General features: G+C 35.5%; 1 protein-coding gene across 2 annotated transcripts in view; it reads right to left on the bottom strand.

The window, feature by feature from the left end:
• Nucleotides 1-14605, bottom strand: part of LOC149786110 (uncharacterized) — a 33998-nt gene extending 19393 nt beyond the window's left edge. The window contains exons 1-5 of one of the 2 annotated variants that reach the window (XM_089976427.1): nt 14293-14605; nt 7674-8027; nt 7079-7225; nt 6148-6217; nt 5416-5559 (exon numbers count right to left, since the gene is read on the bottom strand). In XM_089976427.1, coding sequence (XP_089832553.1) covers nt 5416-5559; nt 6148-6217; nt 7079-7225; nt 7674-8027; nt 14293-14416 — 839 coding nt within the window. In that variant the 5' untranslated portion in view covers nt 14417-14605. The remainder of the gene's footprint in view (nt 1-5415; nt 5560-6147; nt 6218-7078; nt 7226-7673; nt 8028-14292) is intronic. The other variant, XM_089976428.1, reaches the window with a different exon arrangement.
• Between the last annotated feature and the right edge of the window lie 6682 nt (nt 14606-21287).

The raw sequence follows: 21287 nt of genomic DNA, 5'->3' as shown, positions 1-21287 counted from the left end.
TCTTCTTGTTGCTGTTGCTGTTGCTGTAGGAGAAAAGCTTGTTCCGCTTCCTTTTGTCGTTGCATAAATTTCTCCAATTCTTCTTTCTGTCTCTGTCTAAAATTCTCCACTTGCGGTAATGAAGAAGGTAACGAAGGTTCCGGAACAAATTCTTGCGAGGTAAGAAAATCCACAAAATCCCAATGTACCTCTTCTGAAAGTAAGTCCGGGTTCCCTTGGGCAGTCTCCCCTGCTGGTGCACCCCAATGGATCGTTTTCTGAGTTTCCGTCATGTTGAATCACTGTCGCATAGATTGACTGCACACAAGCGCTAGCGAATCTATATAGACCAACTGACGTCACAGACTACTCTCTTCGGATTGGATGCGGGCTGACTGAATTTTGTAACGCGTGTTTGGATTGGTGAATGAACTCAATCCGTTTCAATCCTACCTCTACCTATAAATAAGCGCAGTTCAGTGCATTGATTCACTTGTTCTCGTCGCTTCAAGATGTGGACCGATGTGCAATCTTCTACGCTTGTCTCTTCCATGATGTTCCGGACGGACATACCCATGTATGTCCGATCCAAGTGGACCGTTGTCCACAGGACAAACACCAGCCTGTGGATACGTAGGATCTACGTTGAAAGACAAGGATGCCTGAAAAGAGTGCTGATTTACGGACCAACAGTGAGACGTAGCCTAAGGACAAGAAGAAGACCAATGCGGTACCCTTTATGTTAATGAATACATTAACATAAACCCAAAGGCCCTTTTCAGGGCCAGCCATATTTCTCGAAAAGAGATAGCCTTTCAATTGCCTAAATTTAAATTTAAATTTAAAAAATTTAAAAAAAAAATAAAAATAAAAATCCCATGTTTAATTCCCCTTGTCCCTAAACAAACCCAAACTCTATTCCCCCATGTTAAATTCCCCTTGTACGTAGAGTGACCCGCGATTTTTCGCCATGTTAAATTCCCCTTGTACGTAGAGTGTCCCACGATTTTTCGCCATGTTAAATTTCCGTTGTACGTAGAGTGTCCCAGGGGTCCCTGTAATGCTAATTCCCATTGTACGTAGGGTATCCCACTTAACTACTAGTGTGGATAGCTATTATGCCTATGAGTAATGTAAATGGGGAATTTATGTACGTGTAGAAAGTGGTACATAGAGAGATTATGGGGTAATTTTGTCCTTTAAGGAAAAGCTTTCTGCGGGGAGACGAAATAGTCCGAAGACGGAAGTCCGATAAAAGAAGTGACGAGTTCAGAATAAAGGACTAAGAAGTACAGGATGGGATGAAGCGTAGAGAATATCAAGGATCGAGGAAATAGGAAGACGTTGATACATGGTCAAGGGAAGAAGGTGATGCCATCAGTCGTGGACATTGCGCTCTTTTCACCACTTGTTATTATGATAAAATAAATCCAAATTAAAAACTGCTATTAAATTTTGTTGACGTAACTTAAGTAGAATTGGAATTGCCGCTATTAATTTGTTTTGATTAAATTTGTTATTTTTCGGGGGGGGGGGGGGGGCTAGTATTGCATTATTTCTTCCCAATAGTCTTGCTCTGTTCTCTGTTGAAATTCTATCTTTCCACTCCCACCGAGCTATATTATCGAGAAAGGTCATCCTCGAGATATCGCCCTATCAAATCCAATAAATCACCTCTATTACTAAGGACGTTACATTTACTGTTTAATACCTGGTGGAATAGTTTACCAAGATAATTATTCTTATGTTTTTTTCCAGTGCCTTGTTGCTCCCGATGGCTTTTGTCACGATATCTACAATATCTGATGCCTCGCAAAGCATCTAGTATGTTTTGCATTTTATTTCTTAAAGTTTTCATGAAAGGAAATACCTAAATGGTAAAAATACATTTGTAATTCATAATACCTCCAAAAATAACGGAAATTTTACCCACATTGATATGAATGACGTAAATCACTTTTTGAAGGCTATGTGCTCGTTGACATTGATGAATTATTTATTTAGGCATATTGATAGATATATTTTCGTACATTTTCAAACTTATTTATCACACTACCGTGCATGCCATTTTTTCAACAAACTGTACATAAATCTAGAAGACAACAAAGAATAAATCACATTGCTGAATAGTCAGCGAATAACTTAACACACTAGGAAAGCCAGCAGAACCGACAAATAGCAGACGCAATAAAAAAGATTGGATGCGTGAAAGAATATATACATCAAAACAGACTGATTTATAATAATGAACAATTTGCATGGGTTTATAATTTTGTATTTTGTGTGTGTGTGTCTCTCTCTCTCTCTCTCTCTCTCTCTCTCTCTCTCTCTCTATATATATATATATATATATATATATATATATATATATATATATATATATATTCAGAAAAGGGTGTATGTCATGAATGAGTGTCATTTATGTAGTTTAAACGATGTGTATTTGGTACACTGAGGTTTTCCTATGAATTTAGTTTTAAAGGACAGTAGATGATGTGTGAAATATTTGCAAATTTGAAGGGAAACAAAATACCCCCGTATGATAAAACCGTCAGTGTCTTACGAATAATGACTAGTCTTCCACTAATTTCTGGGTTTGAATGAGGTTTAAAAAGCAATTACAAAGTTGAATGAAGGAGGGAACTGTTACTGTTTTGAACATTCTATTCAAGATTTATTTTGTCATTAAAAAAATCTGAATTGTTTCCCTATCGTTCTCCGGCATAACGTTTACTTTTGAGCCTCTGTTTAGGATCGTTTAGTTCATGGCCTCGGTTTAGGATCGTCTATGTCTGAGCCTCGGTTTAGGATCGTCTAACACATTTGACTAACAGATCACCAAGTATTGCTATTCTTTCCGTTGCTAAAATAATTACTGAGGCTAATAATGACTAAAATTGTTATTCCTGATAATATAGATCTGATGCTGAGAGTTAGTGGAATTTTCCTGTGCAAAGAAATCTTCAATATACAGTACGTACGGTAACTTGATGCTATACATGGTTGTATTCTGTATGAATCAAGATTTGTAGTACAGGATATGTTGCTATTTACTTTCATCAATCATTGTGAAAGCTTTAAATTACAAGTATACATCCAACAGAAAGCAAGATTGAAATCTAAGCTTCATGAAAACCCAGTCCCACAATATAAGGACGAAACATTTCTTTGCAAGAGTGTTCATTTACGCCATCGCTGGCATATTTGTAACTGATAACAATATGAAATATCTGTGATATCTTCAGCGTAGCTCATAAGAAAAATATATTTATACCTTAAAATATTATTTCTAAGGAGAAAATATTGGAAATTGACGTCTCGTCCCACAACTCTGAGGTGACATACATGGATACTGTGATTTTACGGGGGGGGGTCGTTTTTAGTATGTAATTGTCATAATCTCTAAAATTATTTGAAAAGAAGTTTAGAAAAAAGAAAACCATGATGAACGTGAGAAACCGGAACTCACGTGTCTATGTGTATTTCAGACTAAGTCCAAGGATGATGGGTATTATATTCTACCGCAATGGTCTGGCACTGGTTGGGCTGGATAAGGGAACAATGGCTACAAAATGTATGCAAAATCTGCATAATTGATTCGTACAAGAAATCGTGATAATAGCACTGTTTGCAATTTTCATGACATAAAATGCATTATATTTCTTATGCAACAAAATTATAAAAATAGCAATGCTTCTGGTTTACCTACGATTAAACTATATTAATTAGTAATACCAGGGCCCAGCAAGGTGGAATGAATTGCCCACTGAACTTAGACACAAAGACACAGTGATCACATTCAAGAGGGCTCTCAAAACTCACTTATTTCGACTGCAAAAACAAACTTAAAGACCTAATAATGTTTCCTACCTTAAATATTCTCAGCATGTTTTTTTTAATGCTTTCTAATTTCATGGTGTTTGTTTTTGTAATCATATCATTATATGTTTTTTATCTTATAGGTGTTGTCTAATGTTGTAAAGCGCTTAGAGCTTCTAAAGATTAGGCGCTATACAAAGTTCTCATTATTATTATTATTATTATTATTATTATAACTATGATATCACTTATTGTGTCCCATTTAACCGGTTAATAAACCTCAGCCCATAAGACTGATTCCTAACCAGCGATTCAGTGAGCATTGCGTATACTGATTACGACAGTGATGACACTTACTTACATATATTGGTTACGACTGTGATGACCCCAGATAGGCTACTTACTTACGTATATTGCTTACGACTGTGATGACCCCAGATAGACTACTTACTTACGTATATTGGTTACGACAGTGATGACCCTAGTACTAATATTAGTACCCTTACTCGTACCTCGTGGACAGGGTACTAACATGAGCATATACGTGTTAATGGAGCAAGCCGGGTGTGAATCACACCCGGCACTCTTTTAGCCTAATAATAACACTTTAAACATATTCCTTGCATATAATCCAATAAATAGAGTAGTCCTCTTATTTAATACCGGAAGTATCGAAAATCATTGTAGAAATAGTTGTAAAATCTCGTTTACTTTTTCAGCCGATATTTTCGTTTAGATCGTCCGTCATGTTATTTCAAATAATGATTGCTGTTCTCAGCCTTGTTTGTTTGTGTGCCATATAAGGACATCGACGCCTTATTTGGAAATGTAAACAAATCGTAGTAAAAATTTGGCGCCGTTTGGGTCAGAAATTCTGCGCATTAAAAGTAAATACGGTTTATCGGCAACTTTGAAATTCAACCAAGAAGCGATTATTCTCACTTGATTGATAATAATAAAGCGTAGAATATCCAAAATATGTTCTGGCAAGCCTTACGTAGAAAAGAGGTCACGGCGAGAGTCTCGCGTTATCTGTCATGGCGGACAGGATAAGGTTAGAGTAACCATGCCAATTTATTTTATCGTGTAAGGGCTTAATAAATTCAAAATAAGCCAAACTTCTTTCACAACATGATTATACTTATGTAGTTGATTTCTACACTGTTTGTTTTTCTTACTTTAGTGATGATTTTTTTTTGCTCCATTACATGATATGGGATCAGTTCGTAGCCTCAACCACAACAAATCAAGTTGAGGTTACGACATCGTAGCTATGATGACCTCAGATAGGCTACTTACCCGAATCTCAGGAATGAGATCTTGTAGGGGTACGTCGAGCAATTAGCATCACCAAGCATAAAAAGGTGAGAAGAAAAGGCGAAGGTTAGTGAGAAATATCCACAATGACAAACTATGCTATACAGCGATCACACACGTTTTACTCATCAATGTATCGCCTTTTAAGTTTCAAAGCAAAAGTGTCAAAATGGTTTCAGAACTTTTTAAACCCTTTTACCCAAAACAACATGTCGATCGACGTACCTTCAATCAATATTCATAACAACAAAGAGTTCGAAATGTAATTTGTATGGCTTCATTAGCATGATCGCTGCTTACCTTTTGTTAGCCCTGTCGATACCCTGATAATCGATTGACTCCCCTAGCCGGCCATAGTCCTTAATTTTTTCCGCAGTTTTGGTTAGGCTAAGACGCTTGAGGGCGCTACGGACAGGAGATGGAGTCTCCCCACATTTCCAATACCTGCAAAGGTCTCTTTATTTTGTCCAATATGTTTGAATGACAGTTTATGAAACATAAAATGAGATTATTTAAAAAAGCATCTGCCACAAATTAATTTTGTTTTAATATATCATACTGTCTTGAATTTCAGCTACTGTCGATGGATATTTCTCCTGTTTATTTAGTAGCCTTATCATGTTGTTACATCTCAAATGTACAGCTTCTAATTCTAATGGACTTTTTACATTATATCATCAGATATTTTTCATTAAAATCTCGTATAAGATATGTTTCCATTTAAAAGGATCATTTGGAAATAAAAAGACAACGTACAAGACTAGTAAGTGTTTTTCTAAGATATTTCTGTTTCCATAAGATCATTTACTGAGTTAATTTTCACTGAAATTTGTCCATTGCAGCGACCTAAATATGAAATATCTCTCTCTCTCTCTCTCTCTCATATATATATATATATATATATATATATATATATATATATATATATATATATATATATATATATATATATATATGTGTGTGTGTGTGTGTGTGTGTGTGTGTGTTGCTTGCAGTATCATATGTTTGCGAAGAATTCGGAAAAGTGTTTGCCTGTATCCCAAGCCTGCTCCAGCAATTAACAAAAGTCCCATGACTAAACCGCCAACGAATGCCCCTGCAACTTGAAATAAAAATAGGAAAAGAAAAAATAAAGATTATCTCATGAAGTCGACCGTTTCATAAATTACAAATTTCAACACAGTATTTCCATATGCTGTTTAGAAAAGGAAAAAAATATCTTTAGAAGCAGTGCCACCAATTTGAAAGGAGGATGCAGCAAAATCTCTCTCTCACACACACACACACACACACACACACACACACACAAAGACATCACATTCACGGTTAAGCGATGTTCTTGTGTGAGCTGCAATTTTCTTTCGTTTCTATTTGTACTTTTCTCGTGACAGCAAAACAGCAGAGAAAATGCTTAAATCTGTGAAGGACACACACACACTGGTTCCTGTCAGTGAAAAAGGGAAACTGTTGACAAGACCCACTGCAAATCTGTCAATTATATTATTATTTTTTAAAAATACAGAAGGGCAGTGGGTATTGTTAATATTTTAACTTTATGACTGACAAAAAATGACTGCCTACGGTCAGAAGCCAATACAGGCATGACCATCTTTAACTGCATTTAGAATCCCATTTAGGATTTGGATTGGAGAAAGTGAATTGCGCTCAAATTTCATCCTACATAACTCGGGTTTAAAAATGAAAACAAAAATTGTCAATTTCGGTTTTGACTTACTGTTGAAACTTCGCACGGATTTTGAGAATACTTGGGTTTCATCACCCCAAAAATTGGTTGTATTTATGGTATGGTGGTTTGAGACTTCTTAACGGCCGTATTAGAATTACAAAGGTGTCGATGACAACTCTAAGATGACCGCATCGCTGCGTTAACTAAATATTAAACACAGGCCAGTAACTAACAGTATATTTATATTTTCTCCATATTGCCCTGTGTTCTACTTACCCACACCACCATCCAAGCTTTCCTTCCTTGTGTTTTCTCCGCCATTCGTGGATAGAAGTAACTGCAATTTATCAGGATCTAACCACGCAGACCATGGAAATTTTCCGTGTTTGATGCAGAGCATGTCAAAGTAGCTGGAATTGTTACCTGTATATACAGTTAAGCTTCCATGATACAATACATTTTGGATCTATATTTTATGAATCTTTCCTGTATAAATTTCAAAATGCCAATATATTTTGCAATTAAAAGAAGGATTTCAACATGTCTGAAAAGTAAACTTCTTTAAACCAGGTACGTCTCAAAAAACTGCTATCATCATCATCATCATCACTCGTACATTAAAACGTACTCTCTCTCTCTCTCTCTCTCTCTCTCTCTGCATCAACAAAAGCTATTTTCTTTGTTTTAAGAAAAGTTTAGTACTAGCAGTTGAAGATGTAGCAGTCTTGAAGTAATGAAGTTGTAAAATTAGTGGTTGTGATGGCGGTGAGATAGTTGGGTGGTTGTCATGGTTACACTGTACTTTGTCGTTCTCACCGTAACATGTGATAATAATGATGATATACGAAAAGTGAAAGCAGAGAGGATGTACCCGACAAAATCACTTCAAATGTTGAGGATTTATTTCCTGAAACGGGGTTCCAAATGATGATGAAGCTATCCATCTTAAAACTTCGTGGACCGTTCGATCTATTGTATACAATGAATTCCCCATCTACGGCCTTCGACGATCCCTCTTCAGGGAAAACATAGAGATTTACGTCCATAATTGTCAGCGTGGATATATTCTGCCGAGATCCGTACAGCTGCACTGAGTCGACGCTCACGTTAATGCCTTGAGACTGTACAAGACACGAGCATGCCGCAGTTACGTTTATAGATGAGCCGGTAATTTTCAACGGTATTTTGTTTTGTCTGTTTACGTGGTTGCAGATGTTAACAGGGTCTGAAAAATAAAAATAGAAAGTGAAAACCAGCTTTATATGAAACCAAGATACCAGTACCTAATATTCGACTGGTCTACCTTTTTATACGAGTCTCATGCCATCGATAAGACACGTAAATATTTTAAATTTCCGTTAACACAGCTAACAAATAAACATTTTTGCCTTCAAGTACATAGTTATTTGAGCATCCAGTTAGTCAGACAGTCGGTCAAGCAATCTCTGTGTTCATCAGTTCACAAACCTTTAAAACTCAGCCACTGTAGCAAGAAACCGTCAATATACCTGGGGGTGGGTGGGTGGAGGACACTGTGGAAAAGTCCCTCAGAGAGATATAATCTAAGAAACCTATGACATGTGTTATTTGTATTAACGTCTCTGTTTATAGATTTGTTGGATTGTAGTGATTATTTATTTGGTTATGTTGATGTTGGGAAGATATTTCTCAAACCGTGTAATTAGCAGCAGATGTTCATAGTGTACAGTATTCACGAGATGAGAAAGCATCGATTATTTTCGTGAAATATACCGTCCTTAATAGCATATCATTGGGAATTCTCGGACATTTCACGTATAAGTATTGGGTCATCTGAAACATTCATTATTCTGCGTAAAAGGTGTTTGGGTCATGTTTAGTTGTACGTGTCATGAAATTCCGATCTGCGAAACGGCAAATCATACAAATATGAAGCACGAGAAACCACGCAAGTGTCAAATTAGGATTCTTCTTCTTCCAGTAATGTGCTGGGTTTCTCTGGAGCATACTCGCACATGATATGAACTATGTAAACGCGGTGCGAGGTCCAAGTGCTGCTAAAAACAGGTTAAAAAGATCTGGTTGGGTGCTAAGCGATCCCCGCACCAACCCTTGCACTGAAAGCATCGATGGATCTGGCGTTGACTAGTTCCACATGTCACTTGAATATATGGTCGCTAGTTGTTTAGAAACAAATTATTTGTGGTATTGGCGCGTTTAGGAACTTTTCTCTTGACAGCTACTATAGAGGGTTTCACAGTTGCAACGGAGTTATTGATGGTAGCGCTTAAAATTACCTCCCTTAGTTCTAATCCGGATGCCCACAAACATAAATTCCAGTTCCGGATAGTTCAGAATTTCGCACCGTTTTACGCTTGGTTAGCGAAACATAAAGTCATCAAAGGAAGGAATCTTAGCTGTACTTACCGATCATTATGGTCAAACCAATGAATAAATGATATATGTCTAATATATTTTGTTCATACTAGGAGAATAATTATAGACATTACTTCAGATAATTAGATTCGATGTCCAGATATACATCATATCAGATAATTAAATAATATTTACTGTCCATACTTAAATGATATCAAATAATTAAATTAAATACACTGTTTATATTTATATTATACCACTTAATATAGATTCATTATCCATAATTTCAGATACATTTGTAGGAACATGTCAATTTGTTCTCCGATTTTAATCATTTATTGCACATTTTTAGCTGCATAACTTGAACGAAAACCATCTCAACAATTTGCATTTTTCATACGTTGATATATCATTCTTTCTCAGTTATTTTCTCAAGGTTAATAGTTCGTTTATAACACGAGTTAAGAAAGTTATAACACGAGTTCGATAAGAATAGTATAACATGAGTTCGATACGTCAGCTAACCTGTAATGCTGAATATTTTGAACCATAAAAGTTTTTTTTTTAATGGAACACAGTATATTAATGTATTCAGAGGAACTTAAAGCAATAATTACGTTAGCTATCATAAAGATAAAGGAGTTTAATTAATGCAGATGGAATATTTATTTATATTTGGATGTAAATATCGTACAATATTCAGATTACTTAACATGCCCAATGGCCTTTTTTTTTTTTTTTTTTTTTTTTTTGGTGGGAGGGGAGGGGTTCTCCCATTTTTAAACAATCAAAAAAGTATTTCCTCATATATATATTTTCTTGTTATGTCCAGTCAAATACATACATACATACATACATATATATATATATATATATATATATATATATATATATATATATATATATATATATATATATATATATATATATATATATATATATTGCCACCAGCAAATTCATCTGGAACAGCATTCTTAAAACTGGTTTAGCTTTACTTGGATTAAATATGTAAGTTTAAAAGATCCAATTATTTCAGAGTCCGTCCTATTACTTTGTTCGCCTTTTAACTCGATATTGATCCGCGTGACCGGATGTAAAATTGCAGACAGGGTGACTTAAAAAAAGAGACTATTTGTAAGAACATGCTCTTCAAGTCAATAATAAATAGATACCTTATCTATCAGTCACTGTTTGTATCTTAGCACCATTATCTACTAGTTTTTAACTAGAAGTATGTTTATGTAATATACGTATGCGAACACACATTCACTCAAGCATATACATACCCATGTACCAAATGAAATGAGACAGACAGACATACAGATAGGTGAGAGCCACAAATATCCGTAAACATACATAGTGTGTCTAACATCGATATTTCTCCAAACTGCATACTCTAAAAAATCCAACCGTTCAAGGAAATAAAATTAAAATAATCATCAAGGTGACTCGTATGTGTGCCTGTCAGTTCAAGGGTGGACGACATTTGTGCATTTTGAAAAGAAAAAAATAATATCCTTCCTAGATATAACTCAAGTTATTTCATGAAAAATATAATGAAAATTGACAGAATTTCAACAGTCTAAATCAATAATAAAAGAACCTTAAGAAGTTAGAATTTTTTCTCGTTGTCCTTCAACCTCCATTAACTGCAATGATTAAAGCTGTAAAATATAAGTATATTTTCATTATTCTTCAAGCGACATAAATTGCAACAAATATCTTTCTACGCAGCGATACTTTCTCGCACAATCAAATAATACAAACTAGAGCATGAGGTAGTAATGGAAAGATAATGAAGTTCTGAAATTGGCAGAGAACATTTATTTGAAAGCTGGGAACAGCGCAAGTTAGTTACAAAAATAAAAGATGTAAAAACAATTGACCAAATATTGATAGAATTTCTTTTTAAGTTAGTGAGATTTCGATCTTGCTTGCGGAATGTAAGCGGTCTGTCACATTTTCTTGATCTACATCTGCCATCTTAACTGATTGAACTATCCGGAAGAGAGTTGTACCGAGACGACCTGTGGTGGTTTCAAGGGAGATAATAACCGTGAAATGGTATATTGGCTTGAGGTCGTTGGAAATGGGGGTACATCGATCTCAAGCTAGCCACACGCAGATTTTGTTTCATTTGCATAGCAGTAAGGTTCTGAAACCAACCATGTGTGTTGCAATATTAAATGATATCTTTGTATAGGATTTTTCTCCAGATATGATGACATTTTCTAACTACAATGATAGAATTTCAAAGGCATGTGATCAGTTAGTCTCTAACACTGATAGTAAGTGAAAGGACAATACAGTTTACATAGTTAACTGAGTCTTACAACATATGTAATGTTAAACACAAAGAAAATCGTGGTGAAAGGTGTACTGGCTGGCATCAGTAATCTTCAGTATTAACCTGGTGCATTATAAACCTCAAATCAACGCTTTAAACCATAAAAGGACCTGTATAACATGTATTTTTTAAAATAATTTTAATTAATGGCATGCATCAAAGATGCACAACATTTCTGGCTTGGTTGGATTATACCTGCTTGAATGTGTTTCGTCTGCTGTCTTTGATATAGTTTTTGTCAGAGAATGCGAGTAAACTAAGGACACAACATTGCATTAAGTTTTACTGATAACATTTACAAGACTAGCTTCAGTTACACTTATAAACGTGTAGAAATTATAGGAATTGTTAAACTTTGGACAGTTATTATTGCAAGAAGCTTGGTTTGATGTATTTGAGGCACAGCAACGCACATAAGCTATCGATCGCAGAAGCAATTGAAGTAAAATGTCTTGCCCAAGGTGTAACTTTAATTCGAATCCCTTATTCACTGAATATTTTCGTTTTTAAAAAAATACGTTAATGATGCATGAAATATATGTAATTGGCTTCGGCAATTTATATATCATGGTGTAATTTTTTATTTCTTCCTTGTCTACATGTTCTATATAGTAAGCTAATGAACCATGAAATATAGGGTATTGGGCTTCGTTTATCAATATATCATGGTTTAATTTGTCATTTCTTCCCTTCTACATGTACTATGATATGGAAAGGGTATAACAAAGAAAACGATTATGTATGACTCGAACCTTTTGCCGTAAACGTAATTGCTAACGGTGAATTAGGCTCTAAAATGAATTTCATTCTACTTTCATACCCCCCCCCCCATATTAAAATTCCTTTCTTACACCAATTAACGGATACGATGCAAACATTCTGAAAATATCTTATAATCATTAGATCCACTATAGATATGAATCCATAAAACTTCCGGCTGTAGATGTTTTTGTCAATGGCATGCACTTACAACTATGTATGCATACATGTATGTCAATAGCCGGTCATACAGGCCGTGGTTTCAACAATTGTGTCATTATCACATGAGCTTATTCATGTGACATGTATATAAAACTTTTCCGTTTCGTATACATCATATTGCAGATCGCAATTATATATACATGTATGTATGTGTGTGTGAGTTATTTTCTTAAAGTCTGGTCTCTAGATTTGACATATCTTTATATCTAGTTTATCTCTCTTTAAGTCTCATTTTAATTTCGAATCGTGTTGCTGAAAGAAATATGAATGCTAGTAATGAATAAACGATGCCATTTTAAAGAAAGGAACATACAATTAAAACGATCAATAGTAACCATTAGAAACAAAGAAACGAACAATTAAAGCGATCATCAATTCAAATACATGTGCATTTAAGGCTTGCATATCTCTTACTGAATACGACTTGTGTAATGCACGACAAATTAATTTATATAGTCCCGGAGACCAGACTTTTTAAATACAATACTAGGTGATCTTGGAATCAGGATATATGTCTATCTTTCCCGAGTATGTAAAACTTGCTCGCTCCATCTTTCCGATGGGACAAGGAGAGAACACGTGCACTTTTATCAAATTTGCAAAGTAGTGATACTGGATATGAAATCAGTTTAAAAAACTTATCCGATATTCTTCTGTCTGTAAGTGTTTACAAATCTGAGAAATGTCGTATACAATTCTGCAGGACATGGGAGTGTCAGAGACCACGAATTACTTGATTACAAATTTAACAAATTGAAGGACTGAAAATTTATTTATATCAACGTGCTGTTAGATTTCTGTTACTGTCTGGGTAGAAGGCAGAAGATCACAAATGTGTCAAATATCTGACTGGTTATATCGAGCTAGAACTATTTCACTCCAGATAGTTGCTGGAACTGTATATCCCCAAGGAATCATACCTTATCTCTCTCTCTCTCTCTCTCTCTCTCTCTCTCTCTGTTCAATATATATTGTAGGAAGTTATTGATATATCCTTTTTTGTCAAGTTCTTTCCTGCTTCGCTTAATTCCTTCCTTATTTTGTAAGGATTAAACTTGTCTTGTACTGATGTCATGAGTCTTAGCTTTGAAATAGTTTTTAAACAGTTGTGCTTGTAAGTGCTCTTCCCAAACAAACACCGATGCATCCAGGCCCGGGCTCGTCTGGATGAGTATTGAATACGCGACCCTTGAATTAGGAGTCCGACTATATACCGACCGAGTTATTGCAGCTCTCTCTCCCTCTCCATGCATGCAATATATGTTTGAAGAATGATCGTTTAATTTCTCACGTGTGCGTAGAAATTCACGAACAAGTCAATATTTATCCGACAGGTAAGACTTTCATGTTCACCATGTCTGTTTTTATGTAAATTATATGAATGCGATTTGAATTACCAATAGACTACCTACTCATAAAATAACGGATCACATTTAGCCTGAAAAGTTATTCAATATGGAGAGAAAGATAATTTTCTACAGAAATGTATGACATTTGGTTTAGTCCGACTGTTCACTGAGGTTAAGTCGACTGTCTCACTTTGACAACCTTAGTCATAGCGAATTATGCCCCAAAAATAAAGATGAGAACCACTCCTTGCTACATTTCATCGTAGACTATAGACAGGGTATCACAAACTTAAGTATATTTAAGCAACTTTTCTTCGTTTACGATGTTACGTTTTCATGGTTCAATAAAAATATCCATATTCAGTTAATATTAACAATTAAAATGTTTCCATCGATTAAATTCAGGCGCGCGATACTTAATTGGATCGACTGTATAATATATGTTCTAATTTTCCTACCTCCTAGCTTAGCATCAAATATAGCTTCATTTAACCTTGGCATGTTGACAGCTTGAAACCCACCTTGTGCAACTCCTTTTTTTGGAATGATCATCAAGAACACGGTCAAAAATATCCTCACCATTTTCAAACGGAGTTTAGGCAGCAATGAACACTGATCTCAACAAAATAATAGACAAAATATTCATTTTACAAACTTTCATGATGTAGGTGGTTGAATTCATCATGCCGAGCGTACCTCGACGATCGTAAACCAGGATGTTGTCTCATCACTGCTAATACATGTACAAAGTTATTTAAAGGCTGCCCTGGATGAGTGTTCAGCCTCAGTGATACTTGATACAAAATTAAGCTGTATGATTATCTGGACTTGAGAACATGCATCTGCAGTGAAACATGTCATACGTATAAGTTAAATTCCGTAAATACTTTGGCAACTGAAGATACGGGGTTGGGCATTGTGTTTGTTCACAACAGACTGCATTCATGGCAAGATATGCTGAACAATAAACACTTTAAACTTACATAAGCATTGTCATTAATTAAAGGTAAACATGCGGTTCTAAAGGAGAGAAAAATAAAGCCTACATGTGCCGCACTAACATAAAACACATTTTGTCAAGTACTGTAATTATCAAATACCATTGCCAGGTGGAGTTCATAAGGTGAGATATCTCGATCTATTAGAAACATGTTTCAGTTGTGTTTTTTTCTTCGGTCACGCCAAGTCACTCATGTCTCTTTTTTTTTTGTAACGCGTAACCTGCTTTCAGGATAATCGGTTATGCGCGTTTGAGTTTTTAACTTAAAATGTGTATTTTTATATAGCTATGAGTCCGAGCAATACCAAATCACTTTGTATGTTGATGTGCATTATCTTGACACTTCTCTTGGTTAGCTTGGCTTGGTGTTCCACGGCACAACATCACAAATAGACACCACGGTAACTGACAGTGATAATCCGATGGTAGGATTCGAACCCATGTCCTTTCGTTGCGAGTCTGCAACGCTAACCACTGATCAAGTCGCCACGGCTTCTGCATCCATTGGTCGCCGCTTACGACATGCAGGAGAATGGTTCAAACATCTTCTGTAAAAGTTGTTGTTAATGTCTGGAATTCTGTATTGGAAACTGAATTTTTTCAAAGTTGCTATTGACAGCACAAAAATGGGCTATGATGTTCTATTAATTAATTTCAGTGTAGCGTTTCGTGCTGCAAATATAAACCCTAGTCAGGATGTGCGTCCAGCACATTATAAACATTATATGAGCGATTATTTTAGTAGTAGTAAATGTTCAAATTTTGTTGTTTATATATATATATAAATGGCAATTTCTCACTTTTTATGTCCATACAGCTCCGTAGAGAGCGATCACATGCCCTGAGGTAAGAAACACCCGGGACTCTCTTAGTTATTGTTCAAATAAAATTTTTCTTTTATAAAATAAAAAAGGGTTGTTCGGCCCGGTCGCCCCCCACCCCTTTGTCGGCATTGTGTGCATACTGTATAAATTTGTCCTATAATTTTACTGTCTCTTTCTTCTGAGAGTTTAGTCTTTACTGGATGCCGTGTCGATTGGAGAAAAAAAAAAGTTGTTTTTCAAAGGTTACTAATAAACAGGTGCATATGCAAATAACACATGACAACAGTTAAAACAAACAAAAATCATAATGGACTGCAAGTACAACTTGCGGAGCAAAGGTTGAAGAGAAAAGAAGAAAAAAAATGGGCAATATATGCAACCTGACGTGCAATGGTGGGTCGGATATAATATGAGAATGAACGTAATATAAAACTTTGAGATATATCATTGCACACACACACACACACACACACACACACACACACTGTCTCTCTCATTGCACACACGCACATATATATGATACGAGTGGGGAACATTTAAAACAATGACAAGGTATTACTTCAAGACTAAATATGGTCAATGAAAGGCATGGCCATGCCCGTTGGTTCATAACACCAAACATATCGTTGAATATGCACTTTGCCCTGCATGTGCGTCTTTTTTTAAAAAGTGAAACATAGTCATCTTACACTGACAGTGGTGCAAATACCATTTATCTATATTTCATCTGTTAGGGATATGGACAGTACAATCAGTATCAACTTCCTTCCTTTCGTTTGCAAGATACGTTTGCATAACTTATCTATCACCATGAACAAATAGGCTACTTGTCTGGGGTTGCAGACAAAGATATACTGTAAGCAAGCATGGGTACTTCGTTTCCTTATGGACCGCCATAGCTGTCTTATATTTCAACTAAATATAAGGTTCGTCTGTCATTATTTGGAGTCACATGATTATATGAATGCTCCTTGAAGTGTTATTGGAGGCCAGCTGAGCTTCGTGTCTAGTTCCTAAACCATTATACTATTTCAGCCTAGCTTAATGTAGGGTTCACCAGTCATGTTTGGGGTCAAATGATAACACAAATGCTCCTTAAAGTGTTAAATCGGGTCAAATGAGCTTTATATGGATTTGCAAAGTCACACTAATTTGGCAATCTTACTACACGTCGTAAAATACTAGAACACAGTCTGTACTTCTGTAATTAAAGATTTTTATCTCTTGTGAATTATTTCAGGTAAACGCAGAAGCCATGTTGAAAATGTGTTTGCTATTGCGTTTTTACCGTCCAAGATTACTGGTATGCATTCTGTTGGTCGTACCCTCTAATATTTGTCCTCACTGTTTGACGAACATCAATGGATTTATCAGATTCAATTTAAATTTTTAAAGATGTCCTATATATATTATTAAGACAGAATTTTTTAGTACAAGTAATAAGACTGAAATTTTCTCTAAATTGTATTAAAAGAAAGTTTTGATTAAATTATATTGAAAGTAATTTTCTATTAAAATATACTGAGATTAAATCCATTTATTTTGGTATTAAAATTGTATACTATTTAATAAAGAGTGCCCCCTTATGAGGAAAAATGCAAAACCCTCTTGTACATACATTTCCATTGTATCATAAGTCAGCAAAAAAATACACTCTGTTTTTGTCTAGAAGGGTAAATGGGCTGATCTGGCAAAATTGTCTACCTCATGACATACATAGACCCAGACGATAGTCTGTAAGAAACCACGAAGCCTCACTCTGAGATGCTGACGGACCTCAAGAACCTGACGTATCTCCATATTTGGCAATGTCCTAAGAAACTCAAAGAGGCTTCTGTCGTTACAGGTAAGATTATCGTCTATGTACAATTGTTCATATAGTATAAGGATTTTAGTGTTAAGATGTTAATCTAACATCAGTACGTTGCAACATCAAAGTTTTTTAATATTTCTTTGCTATTCTTTAATATGATGTATTGGAAAGTTTAATAGTTTGAAGAACTTATATTTGCTTGTAATTATATTATTTTAAAAAAAAACGACTTTCGTTACTAACTTCATATTCAGTATTAGTTAATTTAGAAATAAAATACTCTTTAAATAATAGAGTTTAATATGTTGACGTTTTAGATTAAAGTCAGTAAAATATATTTCAATTACGGCATTAGTCTGAAATATTGAAATTTAGATTATTTAGCTATCGTGAATTTATTCTATATTTAATTAACTGTATTATATTCTAAAAGAAATTATACAAATGTATGATGTTGGTAAGTGAAGGAATAGCATAGTTTTATATGAATTTCACATCTTTAATTTAAGTTTATGTAGATTGATATTGGAATGTAATTTTGTATGTTGAGTATTTCAATAAAGAGTTTTTTCGTCAGAAACTCAAAGAGGCTTGTGTCTTTACAGCATCCCGTACCTCCGCTTGCCAAATTCCCCAGAATTAGCCATATCTTCGTTGTCAAAGTGACACCTCTTTCACTTTTTCAAGAAAGTGTGAACTGTCTGGGTAGAAGGCAGAAGATCACAAATGTGTCAAATATCTGACTGGTTATATCGAGCTAGAACTATTTCACTCCAGATAGTTGCTGGAACTGTATATCCCCAAGGAATCATACCTTATCTCTCTCTCTCTCTCTCTCTCTCTCTCTCTATCGGGCCATGGAAACAGCTTGACTAAGAGTTTATGATACAACCAGTCTCGTAATATATATATATATATATATATACATATACATATACATACATACATACACATATCTCATCACAATTTGGTGGTGTTTATAATGGACTGTGCCGTAATATCAACATTTGTTGTTAATTTTTAGGTAATACAATTTTTGTTTTTGTTTTGTTCTTAACCCAAATTAGCTACCTTTATATGTTCAAGCTTGTCCTGTTTGTGCCATCAGTTGTCTTTTGATCAATTTGCGTATAAATATCATGAAACAACAGGTCGAGCATGAAACATCTCAGTCTTGTTTTGGATAGCTTTAAAGTTTGTTGATTAGAAACATTTTTTCTTATTTGTGTTGAATTCCCGTTTCTTCTTGTGATAATAAATGCATCAAATGAACGGTAATTACAAGCTGAACAAGTACTGAATAATTTTTTTTAAGATTTCTGCAAATATATTTTCTTTATTTGCGTCTCTGACTGAAGAACACATACACCTCCAGGTCACTGGCACCCAAAACTTAGTAACGGTTTACTACATCCCTAAATGCATCTTAATTTGACTTGGCTGTCTATGTTGTCCATTTCGCTGTCTTTGTTTTCTCCTTAATCAAAGATGCACTTGGACAAAAGTCCTCTAATGTGCACTGGTTGCATATATCGCTGTTAAATCATCTAATTCCTATCCTGAACATTTCTTTGAGAAATCATGAGACAAATGTTATGAAATTTATAGAACGGGGTGAAAATTATGAAGTCTAACTGTATCAACATGAAAGATGTTTTCAATGAATTCATTAACTTTCACAGACATTTTTTTTTTTATAATTTCGACTGAAATATTCAATAGATTTTAATATTTCTTCCATACTTTTTCCTCTTTGCATTCAAAGCCTCCTTTCCCATTCACTCTTCTGTTTATCCAAACAAGTTTTGCATAATATCAAGTTATCATTTCATTCTAAATTCAAATTAAATTCTTTGTCGACACTTTCTACATGTTATTTTACTAATTAAAACAAAATGGTTTACCTTTGAGCTGTTCTACAGCTACCATTTATTTGTGGAAGCTTTCTTCAATGTTCAAAAACTACGTGACTGCACAACAGTGTTCATTAGAGACTTTTGTCGACTATTTGCGACTCTCAAAATATGCTTATCAGTGACTTTTATTACTACAGAAATGCTGTCAGTGTTGTCTACAGTGGGGATCTCCCCTCACCCGTCACCAAGTAAGTGGGAGGGGTAAAATGAAGGAAGGGTATAGTTCAATATTTACCGATCACTTAAATATGTTTCTTCTGTTTCACTCTCTTATGACTTTACTGAAATCAAAATCCTTAAATGATATCTTTAGTGGAATAAACATTTATTTATTGATTGTTTCTGAGCTTCAGATGTTTCATATCTGTGTATGAATACTGTGCCGTACTGAGAAATGTGGGGTTTTTTGGGAGTGGGATAAAACTAATTTTAAGTAGTAATGTTTACCAGTCGATATTACTTAGCTATCTAATTTCATGCTGAAAATATACCGTCTGTATGATGTGAATACATTTTCCCAGAGTGGAGAAAAAGTAAGTTTGACCTTTTGCACACCACTCTGTCGCACGCCATGCGCAGAAGGTAGATGTACCTATATGTCATCTTTTCACAGACGACAATTACGCAAGCTATCAGAGTGGGGTGGGAGGAGGATATTTGGCAACAGAGACTGGTAAGTATTGCATAAAATTAGTTTCACCCACGTTAAAAAAACACTACATTTTAATAGCAATTACTTATCCTGACGCTATTGCTTAAATGCTTAGCTGAATTTGTCAGTAAGGTGGGTATGCTGACGTCAAACTGATCAAAAACGGAAATGAAATGTACTCACCGTAGAGGGAGAGGTCCACTTCTACAGGATATTCGTGTCTCTCTGAGTAACACGCTGTGTCGTAACAATGGGACCCAGAGAAATATGCCTGAGCTTTGTTGTGCTAATGAGCAGAGGTAGATAGGGAAAAAAGGTATTGTAGGAGGACAAAAAAAAAACCTGCTTTCATGATATCCTCTAGAGAGGAGTGATTAAAGTATGCCCATGAGGTAGCAACGGCTCGAACCTCATGGGCTTTAATTTTCAAAAAGGTGAGGTCTCGATCGGTGAGAGACTCGTACGCTTGTTTGATTGTCCTGACAATCCACCGCAGATAGTGGCAGCTGAATGTCCATGGAGGACGTTTCCTACCCTTTCCTTTTGCTTTGGAGACATTAAGATAAAAGCGAAAAGCACGCCCGGGGCATAAACGTCTGCATTGATCATCCCGTGCGCATATTTTACTGAGACTGGGAATCGCTATGGGTATGGGGGCTACTGAAGGTAACTGATGTTTTTTGCAAGAAAACCTGGTTGGCAGAGAAGGGAACAGAGTCATAGTTTCCATTAATCCTAACACAGCCAGAGTCAATGGACAAGGCATGAATTTCACATCGTCGTCTCGCTGAGGCAAGGATGAGTAGGAACACAGCTTTGAGTGTGAGATCCAAAAAGGAAGCTTCAATCAATGGTTCATAAAATGTTTTGGTTAATGACCAAAGTACACAGGAAAGATTCCATCTAGGCACAAGGGAGCGAGAGACCGGTCTCTGAAGCTAAAAATCTGAACCGATGTATGTGCCCTGTCAGAATTTAGGTATGTTGGAGATGGCAGCTCGACAGCCTTGATAGTGGATACTGAACATATTTTGGTCTCAAAGAGAAACAAAAGGAAATCAGCAATGGAGGTTACAGAAGGGTAGAGAGGATCAACGTGTTTCCTACTGTACAAATCTCAGAAGATTCTCCCCCTGGCATCATGCACTTTTGATATAGAAGCTCTCCTGGCTTGAATGATGTAACTGGTGACTCTGTCTGAAAACTTGTTCTGGCAGAGAGATCATTTGAGATGAGCCAGGCGTGAAG

This window comes from Sinohyriopsis cumingii, chromosome 12, assembly GCF_028554795.1.
Source record: "Sinohyriopsis cumingii isolate HCF-2022 chromosome 12, ASM2855479v2, whole genome shotgun sequence".
Classification (NCBI taxonomy): domain Eukaryota; kingdom Metazoa; phylum Mollusca; class Bivalvia; order Unionida; family Unionidae; genus Sinohyriopsis; species Sinohyriopsis cumingii.
The sequence above is the reverse complement of the archived record's forward strand: the minus strand, read 5'-3'. Positions and strand labels throughout refer to the sequence as shown.